This window comes from Struthio camelus, chromosome 4, assembly GCF_040807025.1.
Source record: "Struthio camelus isolate bStrCam1 chromosome 4, bStrCam1.hap1, whole genome shotgun sequence".
Classification (NCBI taxonomy): Eukaryota; Metazoa; Chordata; class Aves; order Struthioniformes; family Struthionidae; genus Struthio; species Struthio camelus.
In genome coordinates this window covers 87731989-87748824 of record NC_090945.1, presented here as the reverse complement: position 1 = coordinate 87748824, position 16836 = coordinate 87731989, and the positions used below count along the sequence as shown (strand labels likewise).

General features: G+C 57.6%; 2 protein-coding genes across 9 annotated transcripts in view; one reads left to right on the top strand and one right to left on the bottom strand.

The window, feature by feature from the left end:
- The window catches only part of M1AP (meiosis 1 associated protein), a 33052-nt gene extending 24700 nt beyond the window's left edge, over positions 1–8352 (top strand). For 7 of the 8 annotated variants that reach the window (XM_068944040.1, XM_068944039.1, XM_009671373.2 and 4 more), the window contains exons 7-10: positions 825–966; positions 1505–1711; positions 3114–3269; positions 3579–8352. In XM_068944040.1, the coding sequence (XP_068800141.1) occupies positions 825–966; positions 1505–1711; positions 3114–3269; positions 3579–3728 (655 nt within the window). In that variant the 3' untranslated portion in view covers positions 3729–8352. The remainder of the gene's footprint in view (positions 1–824; positions 967–1504; positions 1712–3113; positions 3270–3578) is intronic. The other variant, XM_068944041.1, reaches the window with a different exon arrangement.
- A 91-nt stretch (positions 8353–8443) lies between these two features.
- On the bottom strand, positions 8444–16558 carry DOK1 (docking protein 1). The gene is made up of 5 exons (XM_068944035.1): positions 16441–16558; positions 15508–15804; positions 12523–12634; positions 12195–12367; positions 8444–10030 (listed from the first exon to the last, which is right to left on the bottom strand). The coding sequence occupies exons 1-5, from the start codon at positions 16501–16503 to the stop codon at positions 8924–8926; spliced, it is 1752 nt and encodes a 583-aa protein (XP_068800136.1). The 5' UTR covers positions 16504–16558; the 3' UTR covers positions 8444–8923.
- Between the last annotated feature and the right edge of the window lie 278 nt (positions 16559–16836).

The following is a 16836-nucleotide window of genomic DNA, read 5'->3' as shown; positions in this document are numbered from 1 at the left end:
AGTAAAGCCTCATAGTGCTAGGTGACTTCAGGTAAGCATTCATTTTCTTTCCCATCAGCAGTGTGTGCTGGTAGGCACGCAGAATGACAAGAAAAGTGATGTTCTCTAGTGTCTTTTCTGAGGTTTGTTTATAGTCAAAATTTTATGTAATTACTGAGCACCCATCTATACAGTGGTTCTTACATTGATTCTCAGCCTGTTAGTAGCTGAGGAGCACTCAGTAATTGTCTGTAAACTGCCCATAACCAAAGCAGTGCAGCTGCTTCGTCATCTGTCAGCCTTGTCACGAAGCAGAACTAGGCCGGCTATGGACCGGCCACACCAAGCACTGCAGAGAGTGCAGTGGTGTTTCTGGTGGGATGCTGGCTGTGTGCAGGAGCAGAGCACAATATGTCACAGTTTAAGTGACGGATAGTCACAATACAGTAAAATCACTTAGGAAGGAATATAACCGCCTGGGTGTGTTGTTGCCCAAGAGGCCCGGTTATGTAAAATGTACATATGTACATTTGTATGTAAAATACATGAAGATGCAGCATGCTCCTGGGCATGCTCCTGTCAGTACTGACAACACAGATACAAGGGAATCCAGGAGCATGCTGAGGAGCGCTAAATTCAGAGCTGATCAGCAAGAAAGCCATGCCAAGCCTTTTCACTGCGAATGTACTTCTCTGAGAGTTTGTATTAACAGGCCACAGCAATGCAGACAGTAAACGCTTGTAGCAGCATTGCGGCTGATACTGCCGTGAGCACTTGAGCTTGCCTTCCCCTGGCGAAGTCTTCATGCTGGCTAGGCGTCGCTAACGCAAGCTGTACGTTTTCAGAGCTCTGAAGTCTGAAGGGGTCTGTGAGTCAGTACTGTATGGACTCCCCTTCATCATTAAGCCCACAAGCTGCTGGCAGCTAGACTGGGATGAACTGGAGATAAACCAGCATAGCTTCCACGCTCTGTGCCACAGTCTGCTGGTGAGTGTGTACAAATTGCAGTCTGATGGGGAGGGATGGCCATGGAAAGGAAAAGTCATTATATATCTAGTAAGGTCTATCTAGCTTGCGCCAGAAACGTTTCAAAACCTGCAGCTTCACTGCGCGGGTTCGAGTTGGGCCTGTGAGTCCTTCCAGCCCATGGAAAGCTGGGTATATAAAAGCTAAGAGACAACTCCCCAGTCTATCGGAAATCCAATGCTTAGAGTTATGAGGTATAAAATTCAGCCTTGTTGTTAAGACACACATTTTTATTGTGAAAATAATTAACCAAGGCTAAGGATGTGAAGGACTTTGCGTTACTGGCAAGTCTTCAATCAAAATTGGATGTTTTTCTTAAGAATCGTCTTACATTCAATTAACAAACCCAGAGTATCCTCTAGATAATGCAAAATAGTGTTCATATTTTGATATATATGAACATCTCTCTGCCCCTGAGCCCAGCAGCCCCTACAATAAAAGTGCTGAAGGAAGCGACTGGCACCCACTGATCATATTGGTTTTGGCTTTTGATATTTAGAAAAGAAACTGGATGCTTTTGGCCAAATGTGAGCCACAAAACACTAGTCCAAGCTGGAACATCGTGGTGCATTCCTACTACATCATTGTCCCTTCTGACTCTGCCACGCTACTTGTCAAAGCAGTCGCCGTCAGAGAGCTCCTGCTGCCGTCAACCTTCCCAGCCCTCCTTGCTGAGCATCCTGAGAGAGTGCGTGGCCCTATAGAGGCAAGTCATTGGTGACCCTGCACAAGAATACACAGAAAGGCTCCCATGTACGCAAGCGGGGATTGGGTAATAAACAGGCTTTGTGCGCAGGACATGCTGTTGCTGCTGGGGTTGTATCTGTCTTCCTGCTGGGGAACAGGAACCTCCTCAGACTGCAGAAATGGGTGCTTCAGGCATAAGCTAAATCAACACAAGGTGTCCCTGTTTCTTCTGCCACCATCTGCCTGCTTCCTCTGCATCCCAGAGGTTCTGCATTTCCTGTTGTGCAGCCATACGTGTTTTTCTTGAATTTTCTAGCTCTGCTTCAGGTGCTGCCAGAAAGAACAGAGCCCTGACTACAGGCCTTAGCAAATGAAGAGAGGAGGAAACAGCTGTGAAAATGGCTAGTGCCAGCTGGAATATGGTGGAGTGCTCCAAAGCTAATATGTATATATCCTACAGTTTTCCTCGTAGACAGCACACGCTTGCCCACGGAAGCAATGTTGCTGTGTGAGATGGCAACTTCCCCCAGCTTCTGAGGCTGGGAGGGCAGTGGGATGCAGACGAAGCAGGCAGATGGTGGCAGAAGACCCAGGCCTGGGGTGTAAATAGGGAAAGAGACCCTATTTCCTGCTGGTGTGACAGCCTTGCAGTACATGCACCGACTAGCCTTAGAAAAGCCCACCCTACAAGGCTTCTGTCACAGCCCCACAAAGTAGAGCAGAAAGACTTGGAGTCTGCCTGAGTAGTAGAAAAGCAAAGGCCACATGCTCTTGAGATCAGAGCTGCCCGTCTTTCCCCCATCAAAGCGCCACTAGGAATACACAGTGGTGAGTGCAGGTCTAGTGCTGGAGCTACTCTGCAGGGAGTCTGACAGCGAAAAGCACCAGTCAGGGCAGAAGACAGCAGCACACGAGGCATGTGGGCAGGAGCAAGGCCAAGGCTCGTGGAGGGGATTACAAGAACAGAAAAGAGGCATTGGCTTCGAGGTGAAGGTGCATAAGTGTTGCTGGAGTTGACAGAGCAAGTGGAGGGAGGCAGACCCATTGGGAGGAAGAGTCTTATAAAGCAGAGGGTTGAAGGTGACAGTGTCCAGGCAGGGCTCTCCAGCTTGTTGGCCTGTTCTGGGCATAGGAGAGGATAGTACTGTATCCTGCAAGGGAATGCATAAAATCATCCAGACCTGGGTGCAGTCTCCTATTGCACCATACACAGCTAAGAACAATCCTTGTGGGTAGCAGCACAGCCAAAAGTTCTTTCTCCCATCACTGCAAGATGGCAAAGAGTGTCTGCAGCACTCATCCCTGGGGAAGAAAAAAAAAAAAAATCAAAAACTCAACACCACCCCCAACACAGATCCTCCAGCCTCCACCTGTCACATCACACGTCCAGTGGGGCCTGCCTCTTTCTTCTGTCTGAGCAGAGTGCCCTGAACGGCCTGGAAGTGGAAGTCACTTATAACCCCCTGCACCTGAAGAACAACCTCTACAAGTACCTCAAGAGTGTGTTGCACAGACCCCTGAACAGGCAGCAAGCCCATCCCAGGGACCAGCGACCAGAGCGGCATCAGCCCAAGCAGGTATGTCTCTCACCTTCGACTGGACCAGGTAGGCCTTGTTCTGCCTTTCTAGTTTGCTTCCTTCCAAAGGGCTGAGGACAGCTTCCCGGTACCCCAAAGGTACAGGGAAGGCAACGTATGGCAGGAGCAACATTCACTTGCAGTTGGAAGAGCAAAGAGGGAGTGATGTAGCATAAGTTCATGTGATTGAGGAAGGGGATGTTGAACAGTCAGCACGTGCAGGCACAAGGAGCCAGAGTGCTGTGAGCTGTTTGACAAGCCAGCTCCTTCTTCCACGAGGCACATTCGTATTTTGTCCCTGCATTGCAGCATCAGAGCAGAGCCAAAGCCACAGTAGCTCCTCTTCTGATGGCTCCCTCTCCTGTCCAAGTGTTCAGACCAGCAGCAGTGAGGAGAGATTCCTGCGAGCACTCCCTCCTCCCTGAAGAGGATGATGAGATCCTGCACGTCCTGCAATGAGGATAGCCCTGGGCACTGCTTGAGCCTGTTTGTGTGCAGTCATGACTTGGCTTCTGCTAAGCTGCCAAGTCTTATGCACTGGGCCGGAAGCAGTCAGGCAAGACGCTAAGCTCAGCCTTGGTCAGACAGGCACTTCCCATTGTTTGTTCCTCCTTGTTGTTTTATGTTTTTGTTAGTCATCAAGTCAGTTTGCAGGAAGCCTGCTAACCTTGGGGCCCTCTGTTCACAGATTCAGCTATCCCCAGCAACACTCCCCTTCTCATCAGCACACATCACCTGCATGCATCAAATTATACTTTCTGAGATCAGGCAAGTACAGCCCACAAACCACAGATTGTTATCAGTGAGTACAGAAAAGCTGCAGGCAGGGCCATGAAGTCAGGCAGATATATAAAGTCCTCGTCCTGCAGGAGCAGATTCAGCAAGGCGTTTGAATAAGCATGAAATGGGGCTTTTGAATTTAATCTTAAAGTCCTAAACACTTCCCTCTTGAGAGCAGCACTACCCGCAATGACACTGATTTGCCTGCTTCCGTATTTGATCTCACTGTTCAAGTCTCCCTCTCCCCAGCTCTCCAAGGGGTTTGTAGAAAGTGCCCAAGCCAGCAGCAATGCCCTGGCTGGCTCCTGCACAGTGACAACCAGCTGCAGCTGGAGCCCCAGTGCAGCTCTCTTCTCCCAGCCAACTGCTGCTTGGACTCGCTCCTTCTGGCCCATCTGTGCCTGTGGGGCTGTTCAGCAAACCAGCATGGCACGTACTTTTTGCCAGGGCTGAGAAGACAGGGAGATGGCCTGAAGTTTTCCAGAGAGTTGCTGCCCAGTGCTTGCACAGAGGCCAGTCCCAGTTTTTCAGTGCAGGCATAGGACAGCTGCCTCTGCCAGAGCAGGAGTTGAGGATGGCTCGACTGAACGCAGGTGGGGCACACTCAGTTGGGCTTTCTGGATGCTGAGCATCAGCCGGGGGTTGTATTCCACTGACTTTGTTCTGATAGTCTGATTCAAAATAAAGTTTGCTTGTGTAATTGTTAACTCATGGCCTGTAGTTTATAGCGTGCATGGTGTGCAGCAATCCTAATTGACCTGGACTTCCTGAGAAATAGCTATAGTTGACCAAGGTCAGTATGCAGGCAGCACCCTCTTGCAGGGGCTGCTGCTGCAAGACAGCGGAGCTATCCCTGCTGTGCCCCAGGATCCCAGCTCAGTAATGGGCCCTTCTGGCTTTCCCCTTTTTACCTGCTTATGGGACATGCACTGAGGTTGCAAAGCAGCCAGCAGAAGAAAAGGTGATGAGACCCCCGGTTGGCCACTGACATAGACTCATCTGGACCTTCAACCTGAATAGCATGCTGCGAAGCTCCAGGGACTCCGACGTCACTCTAGCACTAGGGCAGCAGGAGTTTTCCCGATGTTGAGGCCAGGAAAGAATCCCACATCCACCATTACGGACAAAGAATGCTGGCTGTTTCCTCTGTGCTTCCACGAGAGCAGTGCCTCAAACTACTGCCTCATCACACAGACTGCCTGGGTGCGCACTAAGCCTGGGCCCAGCGCTCCCACTGCCCTGCTCCGCCCTTGCTGCTGTTTTCTGCTGCAAGGACCTGCTCTTCCCATGCCGCTGCAGCACTCGGTGCCTGGTAGGAGGCTGCACCCCAGCCAGCCGCTCAGGGTAAGATGCCAAGAGCAGGTACCTTGAGGACAGGGCAGGCACCCCAGCAGGCACGGGAGAGGAATTTGTTAGGGTGAGCATGCAGATGGCTAATCCCTGCCTGCCTCTAACAAGATAACAGCATGGAAGAACTGCGGGATGTTGCAGGTAACAAAGGGCAGTAATGTACATGCAAATGGTGCAGCCTGGGGCATGCAAAGGCGAGACAAAGTGAAAAATGGCAGGATCAGGCAGAGAAGGTGAGGGGGGAATTAGCTTGACAGAACTGATGATCCAGGTGGAAATTACCATGGCAATCATATCCGAAATACCAAATCAGGGAACAAAGTCAAAGGAACACCTTGCCCATGGGAAAGGGCAAACAGGGGCAAGTGGTTTATTGGGGAGGAAGGGAGGCTAGTAAAGGGGAAACTTGGGAAGGGGTTAAGGGGAATATACGGGGAAGCAAATCAGAGGATTTGGACTGTTTGGGGGTCCCTGTCAAGCTGCCCTCCACCTAGTCACCACAGCGTGGAGCAGAGCGATAGCCCTGCCGTTGCTCTGACCGCACTTGTGTCCAACTGACTTTGACAGTCATAGGGGACCCGGGTGCTTTTCCTAATGCTGGCGTGGGAAGAGACTGGACATCCTGGCAAAATAGTTGTCAGGCCTGCACAATAGGCCTCCCAAAATGGAGGAGGAAGCAGCTTTAAAAGTACATATCTTTTGAAGGGTAATAGAAACAGTGAACCCCAGCAAAGGGGCTAGTTGGGCTCTGAACAGCTCCCAAGCCTCCCAGTACAAACTGCCACCTGTCCTACAGAGACTCCTGCTTCTGCTGCATCCCAGCTGTAGCTGCTAGACCTGTACTCAGTGACACGGCCCAGCTAAGCTAGGACATTGCTTCTTGCAAAGGAGAACTGGGAGGCACACAGGCTGTCCTCACATGAGGAAATATGACACACACAGGACACCCCATGTGCCACCCAGTCTGGCTGCCTGCACCGGGACATGGCAGAAGCGAGCAGAGCTGCTAGTCCAGGACCATTTTTGCAGTGTAAGAAAACATGCAGAGTGAACAACCAAGCATAAGCCACGCATCCCCAAGCACCTCAGCAAAGCCTCAGTTGGGACTGGCTGCTCCTGTGGCTGCCAGGATCCTGCTTCCCCACACAGACTGCACTCAGCTACAGCACACAACCAGTGACATGCCCGGCTGCGCTTGCGCCCTGTTGTTTCATTGCACACCATGCGGAAATTGGAAGGAGACGGAAGAAGTGGAGCAAAGGGAAGGGAAAGAAGGCAGACAGAAGAAATCCTAATTCCGTCAGAATCCAACAAGATCATCTCCTTGTCCTAGAAACAGGGTTCATTGCAGACCTTTGCTTTGGCAGCAGGAAGGCTGTGACCAGCCAAAGACTCACTCTGTATTTGCTTTATTTCTTATGCTTTCCCAAAAGCATTCCCAAAGCATTATTACACCACTGACATCTGCCAGAAAGGAGATGAAGTGGAGAAACCGGGCAGCAGTGTGAGAAAGATGACAAGTCTGGCCCGCAACAGCGAGCTAGAAAAGAACAGACCATCTTTTCTGATCAGAGACTAAGAGCCTTCCCCGCCACACGCTTTTCTCCCTCACATGGCAGAGGGCATAAATAAAGCGGGCCACACACAGGCACGCTCCTCCTGTCCTGTGCACTTACCTTGCAGTCCCGAGTCAGCTGCTACAAGACCCGACGTTGCTGCTGAAGCAAAGAAACAAATACCCTTTCCTCCCACCCAGCCAGGAGGAGGGGAGGGCTGCGCGGAGAGCAGTGGTCCTGGCACGGATCTGGGGAGCATTTCCCTTCTCCTCTCCCACCCTCGTTAGTGAAGCTGGGTCGGCCACATCACACATCCACCACTCTCAGCTCCATGGGATGGAGCGGACACAGTATGTGGAGACACAGTGCCCAGGGTGATTGAGATGCACAAGTGCCCACAGCAGTACAGGTGGAGAGCCTGGGCCTCTCATTGGACACGGGGAGCCTCACACTGGAGCCACGAGGAAAGATTAGGGGCTGCTAAGCTCTGCCCAGGACAGCTGCCAGACATGAAGAACCTGCCACGCACGGGAAGCCCAAGGATCACCCAGCAGCCACCCGCAGGGAACAAGCAGGAGCCCCTTCTCCGGGCTGCAACAGGCCTCAGCTTCCCCTAAGGTCCCCGAGCCCCTTCGGCTTCCTCCCTTCTCCCACGGCAAAACATCAGCAAGGCAGAGGACCCAGCACAGGAGAACAGCCACAGACCGGTCTTGGCCTCAGCCAGACTGCAGTGTTATGGGGACTGAGGCTTTTCCACCCCAGCTGGGCATCAGCCAAACACCCAGGTCAGAGCTCACAACCTCATCGCCGTCTCAGCAGAGGCTGGGGACGTGAACCTGATCCTCCGAACTCTCCCACAGGTTTATGGCTCCCCAGGTGTGAGCTGGGGCTGCAGAATTCACACTTACTCCTCTGCACAGGTACCTTGGGCTGCTGCTTGTCAGCTTGTGGCTTTGCTGCTGTCCATATCAGCAGGCTGGTGCACCTGCACAAGCAGTCAGCAGCCCCAGCCAGACTCAGGGACAGCTGACGCTGGGGTGTCTGGACTAGCCATGCAGCTGCTCCTGCAAGGACAGGGGGGTTCAGCAGAGCGATGAGGCTGGGGAGATCTTTTGACTTATCAACAGCCACTGAGCTCCAGCACAGACCTGAAGCCTGTCTCCCAGGGTAGGGCCCAGCCTGTTCTTAAGCTCAGAGGAGACCCACATGCTTTCAGGTCATCCCAGCATTTCACACTGACCAGCAAGTCGAGCATCTTGTGAGCCTGACCCTCACGCCCCTGGCATCGCAGCATCCCACCTGCAGCTGGGCCCAGCACCCGCTTGTCTTTGCGGTTTCTTCTCACCTCAGTTGCTCTGGTACAGAAGCACACGTGCCCTGATTCCTCCCATAGCTGGGGCACTGCGCTCAGCAACGCTGCACAGGCATCTCCTCCATCCACATGCCTGACAGCTGTCTGCCCCAGATATGCCACAGGCAATTGTCTCATTCCAAAATGCACAGATTTTAATATGAAAATAATTTTGTATAAAAATATTTTTTAAGATGGTGACAGCGAGCAGTCCTCCATAAAGAGCAGGCCACACACTGCAGCAGGAACCCCAGTCCTGTGGCCTGGCTGGACAGGGAGCCAGAGCAGAGCCACAGGCTCTGGATCCACAGCAGCAGGCATGGAGAGATGCAGCTGTCTCCTCCTGCCAGGCCAGGCAGTGGCTGGGGAGCCAGCTCCAGAGCCAGGGAAGCCCCCTGGCACCTGCATCAGCCACAACTCTCCTGCTCTCAGCTGTGCAAAGGACCTCCAGGGAAATAAAGCCCCTCAGCACTGAGGAGCCAGAGGGGCACTGCCTGATCCAAGACAGTCCCCCTGCCCAAGCCCATGCGCAGGACCCGTGGAGGATAGCGGGCCACGCTGCTCATCAGCGGTTCTTGGTCCTGCAGCACTTCCCTGGCAGGCAGGGCAGCAGCACACTATATCTCTCCTAGGTCCTCGTAGACAGGTGACAAGCTGTTCTCATCCACAGACTGCTCCTTCTTTTGCATGTGCTGGGGTTTCACCACCTGGCTGTACAGCACCTCCACATTGTTGTTGTTGCTGCTATTAAGGCTTGGTTTGACGACCATCTTCTCAGGAGCGGGGTTCACCCGCCGCCTGCCGGGGTCCATGTTTCTTTCAGCACCTTTAGGGATAAACGCTGCCTGGGGCTTGGGGGCAGGCACTGGCTTGGGGCCCTTTGTCTTGAAGGCAGGTACTGAGTAATCATCCATGCTGGGGTTGTAGGGATACTCGTAGCCGCTCTTGCCATCGTGGCCCTGGGTACGCCACGCCTCGTCTGTGGGCCGCGCTTCATCATAGATGAAAGTGGAAGGGGGCAGAGAGTGGGTGGCACAGCCTTCAGGCTCATCATAGATGGGCTCCTTCCGCGCTGGTGGTGCCAGCGCCTGGCTCCTCCCATCAGCCCGGACCTGCTCGTACATGCCCGAGTACAGCGGCACCGGCACCCGGAGCTTTGTCTCTTCCGGGGCTCCGCCGGGCACCTTGCCCTTGCTCCCAGGCTTGCTGTCTACGGGGTCTGAGTAGAGCGAGTCCAGCTGGGACCGGAAGCCCTTCACCGAGTCCAGGGGCTCCGAGTACACGCTGGACGGGTCCTCAGCCGGCAGCATGGCTTGGGGCACTTTTGGCAGAGGGGAGCGTGGGGGTGTGCTTGGGACCACAGACTTGGCTTGCGGCACGGGGGGCTCTGGCAGAGTCCGGGTCTTCAGCAGAGACACAGCATCTCTCTCTTCCGCCACGGCACTGGGCCTGGGTGCCAGCCCTGCTTTCGGTACCATGGTGCTGTCCCCCTCCGCAGGCAGCTCCAGGCTCAGAGAGTCAGCCAGGGCCTGGCGGATCAGTACCATGCTGGGGCTGTCCGAATCCAGCGAGTCACAGCTTTGCCGGTTCTCCTCCACCTGCGCTTTCTGCTCCCGGATGGAGGCTTCCACCAGGCGAAAGATCTCATTGCCCTGCTTGGTCTCAAAGGTGAAGTTCCCTGGGCCAGAGTCGCAGCGCCTACCAGCTTCGAAGGAGAACATCACCTGCAGGGAAGTGCAAGGGTCACATCCTGCCCAGCACCCTGCAACCCAGAGTCTCACACAGGCTGCTGCTTCCTGCTGAAGAGCAAATGGCTGCAGGGCCAGCCCTGCGCTTCCAGCAAGACAACTTCACTGCTGCTCCTTCCACTCCTAGCAATGAGGGTGGCTGCGGAGAGTGCTACTCTAAGGGCATAGTGTGCTCTGCAGCTGCACAGCCCCGCTCTGCCTGCACAGGGAGAGGCTGCGCTGCCCAGCAGCCTAGAGCAAGCTGTGAAACAGGAGTGAGACACACTGGAGGGGGCATCACTGCGAGATGCTCCAGGCCCAGAGCTGCAGGTCCTGCTGCACATTGGCTGCCTTACCTGAACTCTTCCAGCAGGGTCAGCAGCTGATACTAGATAGCCTAGGAAATAATATGCAGTTGGCGCTGGAGAGAAAGCAGGGTGACAAGGTGAGTAACAGTACTGCAGGAGAAAATATTATGAGCGGAAGGGTAAGTCAGCATTAGTCAGGAAGAAGGGAAGCAATCCAGAGATAAGAGATATAAGACAGAGGAACAGGGCTTTTCATGGGGAAAGGCCAGAAGCAGCAGCTTGGCTACTAATAGCCAATGAACAAAGCATTTGCCTTACAAGCATTATTCTGTTAACGGTATAGAGTATTTTAAAGAGAAGATTCGCAGCAAGACTGTGTTTCTTAGGCCCTGAACACACACCCACGTGCAGGTTCTCGCGTGCAGATGGCAAGACCCTTCCTGAACCTCAGTTCCTGAATCCAGGTGAGAGCACTAGTAAGGGAGAAAATCTCACGTGCAGCAGCCTCGCTTGCTCCGAAATGCTCCTAATAAAGCCAAGACACAGCTTCCTTTCCTTCCTTCCTTCCACAGCAACCTCTACAAGAGGCAATGGGCACAAATTGGAACACAGAACGTTCTGCCTGAACATGAGGAAAAACTTCACTGTGAGGGTGTCTGAGCACTGGCACAGGTTGCCCAGAGAGGTTGTGGAGTCTCCATCCTCGGAGATATTCATAAGCCGTCTGGACAGGCTACTGGGCAACGTGCTCTAGGTGACCCTGCTTGAGCAGGGACGATGCCTAAAGGTCCCTTCCAACTTCAGTCACTCTGTGAACCACAGCAGGACTCAAGTACACCTTGGCCCCAGTTGGTCCAGGTCTGAACGCTCCTAACACAAGCTCAGCCAAGCTGCCACTGCAAGTGCAGTTGTTGCGCATGCTCCTCACACCACATGGCTCTGCTCCTGCCCCCAGCACAGGCCCTGCAGACAGGCCCGATGCCTCCCCAAGAGTTGCTCAGACAGTTTCCATTTCTGTTCTCATAAAGTGCAGCAGAAAGCACCACGAGGAGGCTGCAGCTGACACTGCTGCTTCTATAAACAGCCCTGGGGAGACCACTTCCTTTGCATGCAGCACAGCCTGCGGGGCAGGTGCCTCTCGCACTCAGGGTAGCAGCATGAGGATTGGGGGATTCTTTGCTGAAGGATGTTGGGGAGGGGACAGGCCTGCGTAGGTCAGCCAAGCTCAGAGCAGCACATCCGGAACGGCAAACAAATCTAGAGTAATGGAGGTCTCAAACAGCCAAACCTGCTCACATCACTGTCCTTTAGGAGAGACAGATTGCAGCCAGGGCAGAAGAAGGTGCACGCGGAGCCAGGGCTGTAAAGAGCCAAGCTCCCTGCAGGCTGGGACAGCCCTGCAGAGTGCAGGAGCAGGGTGTGTGTGCTGCTGGCCCAGGGTGGGGATCACTGAGAGAGGAAAATAGGGGACAAGCCAGCTGCAGGGGCATCTGGCAGAGGCTGGAACAGTCCCAACGAGAGCGGGGCAAGAACCACACGCAAAAGGGCTTTGCGCAGCATGCCCTCAGCAGGAACAGGCATCCTGCTAGCCCACACTCCTGCACAGCGTCACAGGGACACCCACCATCACAGGCTGGCAGCTGGGGACAGGCTGAGGATCACAGATGCCGCTGGGGAACAAAGCTGCCCTTTCTGCAGTCACCAAGGACTGCAGCAGCTCCAGCACGTGGCAGGGCCCGCTGCACGGCTGCCACAGGCAGATTCTGGCACATCAGTTCATTGCCCTTCAGCCATGGAAAGTCTGCAGAGTAATTAATGGGCCTCAGCCCATGGCATGCAGGTCCCCAACTCACCTTGTCTCGGCCATATCTCCGAAGTAGCCGATAGGGCCAGACGTAGAGGGTCTCCTTCGTCTGTGGGTCCTTCAGGATGAGGCTGTCACGCTCAGCCTTGAGCACGTAGGCACCACGCAACTCGCAGCGCTCCGCAGCCTCCGTCCGCTGCACTGTCACCCAGAAGGTGTTCGCTGTGGGGACAGGGGTGATCAGGGGATGCAGACGAAACCCCATTCCCAGCTCCAGGCAAGGCCTAGCCCGGTCTCCCAGGCCACTGGCACGAGGACAATGCAAGGACATGGGCCTGGGGAAGGGTGCCCGAGCCCAGCACAGCAGCAAGCCCTACCCTCCTCCCGTGAGTAGTAGATGGAGTTCACGGCCATCTCCAAGGCTGGCGCCTCCCCATCGCCCTCTCTGCCGCGCCGGGCTGCCACACCACCATCACTGGGGCCGTTTCCCTGCCAAGGAAGAGCAGATAAGCCTGAGCCTCTCTTGTCCCACGCGGGCCCCCCAGGGCCCCATGCAGCCAGTTGCTACACCGTGACTCCACTCGCCCCCCGTGGCCAGCACTCATGGCCCTGCGGCCTGGCCCAGCGGCCAGCCATCCTCCCGTGGGGCCCACCTCTGCCCACTCCATGGCCTGGCTGCTCTCCAGATGCATCAAGCCCTTCCCAGCCCACAGCTCGGGACAGACTCCACACCTGCCCAGAACCAGCAGGACCCGTGGACAGACACAGGGTCTGGCTGTGCCTGAGGGGCATCCCTGGGACTTCCAGCAGGACCCCAGGCCCACCCAGCCCAATGCATGGAGAGGAGCAGTTGCCCCCAGCAGCCCTTCCACTGGACCCTGGGCTCCAGCGCAGCAGGCCCTGCGGGGCACGGACGCAAGCTGGCCCTGACACGCAACTTCCTCTGGCTGCAGCAGCCAGTGATCCAACATGCCCCACTGCAGCTGCTCATCTGACCCGCTCTGGCAGGGCCTCAGCCACCCGGATGTCCTGGTGCCGACACAGAGAACAGCTCTGCTTCCTCACGGATATGCTCCAACACAGGCAAGATCAGCACTCAAAGCGCCGCGCAGGCCCAGCTGCACTCTCCCAACAGCGCAGACAAGGGGGGCGCGCGAGGTGACCCAGTAACGCGAGGGTCTCTGCGTCTGGCTTCTGCACGGGCAGGAAGACGGTGCCAGTGTCACTGCGCACAGCCCGCAGAAGGGAAGCAAGCACTTCTACATTTAGCGCATGCAGAACTGAAAGTGCAACGCATACACTCTGGTCGTCCGAGCCAGCGCCCCTCTGCAGCAGGGTCTCCCAAGGGCTTGCGCACGGGGTGCACCCCCCGCGCTACCACAGAAGAGCAAAGAACCCCCTCCAGGGAAGCCCCATGCAAATCAAAGGCTCACAGGTGCCCTGCAGGCGCAGCTTCAGCAGGTTTTGCACGGTTGCATGAGGGTCTGTATTTAGTCAGGAGCTGAAAAACGTTTCTCAGTGTCAAAGCACGTGGGATGGGGTTGCAGCAGAATATGTGTCTTGTAGAAGGCAAATCGTCACAGTTTCAGTTCAAAACTGGTCACGTGGGCTTCTTAACAGGAGGTAAGGCCCTACAGACCCTCTCATTTGCCTCCTCGTCAGACTGGGGACTGCTGAAACCTAGCAGCCTAGACCTGAGGGCTCCTGTTCAGCTAAAGCATCTTACGCAGGAAGGGCTCTAGCCTGGGATCAGGAAGTCAACAGCTAGCAAGTCTGCCAGAGCCCTTGAGGGAAAGCACAGCCCAAAGGAGCCCTAATCTTCAGAAGGAAAAGAAATTCCAACCTGAACTGCAACTGATCTCAAACGAAATCATGCTCCCAATATAGAGGATCAAAAATCACAACCAGCTCCTTGCAGAGAGATCAGGCGCAGCTCCTGCGCCTCTTGCTGCAGGCCAGACCTTTCTAAAACACATGCCATCCTCGCAGCACTTTGCTAACCTCTTCCCAAGCTGTCAGTGTGCTTCATGAGCACAAGCATCCGGCTAACAGCTACCGTGTAAGGGACAGCGTGAGCACCTTCCTGCTCCAAGCAGCTGTTCCCCTGCCCTGCCACTGCCCCACATCACTCTGTGAAGGCGCTCCTGTGTGTTCCCGGCTCAGCCCCACAGGCCCTTTCCAGGGAAAAGGCAGCAACACCGCACAAAATGGACTTTGGCACAGACAAGGAACGATTCCCAGTGCCATACCTGTGCTCCTTGGCCTGACCAGCAGGCGCTCACTGCGCAAACACATGTGATTTGACAGCAGGCTGCAGGGAGAGGCAAGCAGGGACAAAAAACGGCTTAAGATAAGTCATGCTCAGCAAACATGTGCGTCCTCGTGGGAAGGTCCCAGGATTGCCAGCTTCACAACCAGTCATCATACGGGGCAGCCCTGACCAGCGCTCACAAAGCTGCAATCAGCAAGAACTCTACCCAGAGCCTTGCAGGCATCTCGTCTGGCAGAGGAGAGACGGCGGACCCAGAGGGGCCGGGCGAGCGCGGGAGGCCCTGCAGGGCAGCGGGGATGGCCGCACTTGCTGCTCTGCAAACTCTGCCTTCCCACGGAGGCGTCTCAGGCAGCTGCGGTGTGAGGTGCGGGCAGGCAAGCTGCTACACTCGCTGGCCACAACTGCTCTAGGGAGGAGCTGCAGAGCTGACCGCGCTCCCCAGCGGGGCTGGCTGAGCTCCCTCAGGGCCCAGGCACAGAGGGCTCCGCCGCAGGCCTGGCACTGACAGGGGGCACCCTGGCTCCAAAAAGGGGCGAGCCCCAAGAACCGGCGGAGGGGCGACAGTCAGCACTGCAGCTGGCTGCAGGTTTGGCTCCTGGTGCCAGCTGCACACGCAGGGCTCTCCGTGGCGTTGTTTCCGCCCCTCCAGCGGCGGGAACGGCAGGCAGCGATCAGGCCAACGCAAGCCGGGGTCCACGGAGGGGCGCAAGGCTCTAGGCAGAGGGAAAAGAGCCAGTCCTCGAAGCGTGAGCGCAAGCAAGAAGCTACCCGAGGACAGGCTGAGGAGTCCCGTTACCACGCGAGTCCCGTTACCAGCACGGCCAGGAGCTACGCGGAGCGACCCGGTGTCCCGCAGCCGAGCTCCCGGGACCAGGCTCCCCGCGCCGGGCGCAGCCAGGCTGCCGCGGCTGCGAAGCGAGGAGCTGTGCAGCCTCCTCCCTCCCTCCCGCACGCCCCCATGCCCCGGCCTGCCCCGCGCAGACCTCCCCGGGGCCCTGCGGGGCCACCGGTGCCCCCACGGAGGCGAACCGCGGCCGGGCTCCGGCTGCAGGACCTGGGATGCCCCCGCCGCTGCCGGCCCCGCGCTCACCGGGAAGGCGATCTCGCACAGCTTGGCCACCCACTCCTCGCTCTGCTGCTTGTCGGCCGCGAAGAGGTAGCTCCTGTCGCTGGTCTCCAGGCAGAAGGCGGCGGTGCCGTGGCGGGGGCCGCTCTCGCCGGCGGGGGCCACGCTCACGCAGTCGGCCAGCCGCACGATCTTCTTGTCCAGCCGCTTGGTGCTGAGCTTCTCGGGGGCGCCGGCCGGGTCCTTGCAGTCGAAGAACTCAAGGCGGGCGACGCCGTGCTGGCTCGCCGGGTACAGCACGAACCAGTTCTTCTTCCAGCGCTGCGGGGCGGCGGGTCACGGCCGGGCTGGGCAGCCCCCGGGCGACCCTGACCCCCCCGGCCCGGCCCCCCCCCAGCCCCGAGCCCCGACCCCCCCCCGGCCCGGCCCCCTCCAGCCCCGACCCCCCCCCCGGCCCGGCCCGGCCCCCTCCGGCCCCGACCCCCCCGGCCCGGCCCCCTCCAGCCCCGGCCCCGACCCCCCCGGCCCGGCCCCCTCCGGCCCCGACCCCCCCGGCCCGGCCCCCTCCAGCCCCGGCCCCCCTGGCTCAACACCCCCCGGCTCGACCCCCCCCGGCTCCAGACATGGCCCCCTGGCCCCGGCCCCCTCCTGCCCCGACCCCACCGGCTCGACCCCCTCCAGCCCCAGCCCCCCCCCCGGCTCGACCCCCCCCGGACCAGCCCCCCCGGCTTGGTCCCGGCCCGGCCCGCACCTCCGCCGGCCCCGCGGGAGGGCAGCGGCCACCGGCGGCGGAGCCCGGGCCCCAGCGGCCCCGGCCCGACTTCCCCAATCGCGGGCGGGCCGGCGGCAGGGAGCGGGCCGGGCCGAGCCGAGCCGAGCCGAGCCGGGCCGAGCCGAGCCCGCCGGGCCGGGCCGAGCCGAGCCGGGCCGAGCCGAGCCGCCCGGCCCCGGCCCCACCTTGGCGCCGAACTTGTGGCTCTGCTGCACGAAGAGCGGCCCCTCCTTGGCCGGCGGGTCCATGCCGGCCGCCCGCTTCCGCCGCCCCGCGCCGCGCCGGGCCAGGGCCGCGGGCGGGGCCAGGGCGGGGAGGGGGGGGGGGGGCAGGGCTGGGGGCGGGGCCAGGGCGGGGAGGGCGGGGCCAGAGGGCGGGCCATGCCCCACCGCAGCCGGGTGCGCGCGCGCCGGGGGGTGGGTGGGTGGAGGTGTGTGCGCGTGTGCGCGCACATCTGTGTGTGTGTATACGTGTGCATGCATATGTTTGTGTGTGTGTGTGTGTGTGCACACATCTGTATATGTGTGCATGCATATGTTTGTGTGTGTGTGTGCACACACATCTGTATATGTGTGCATGCA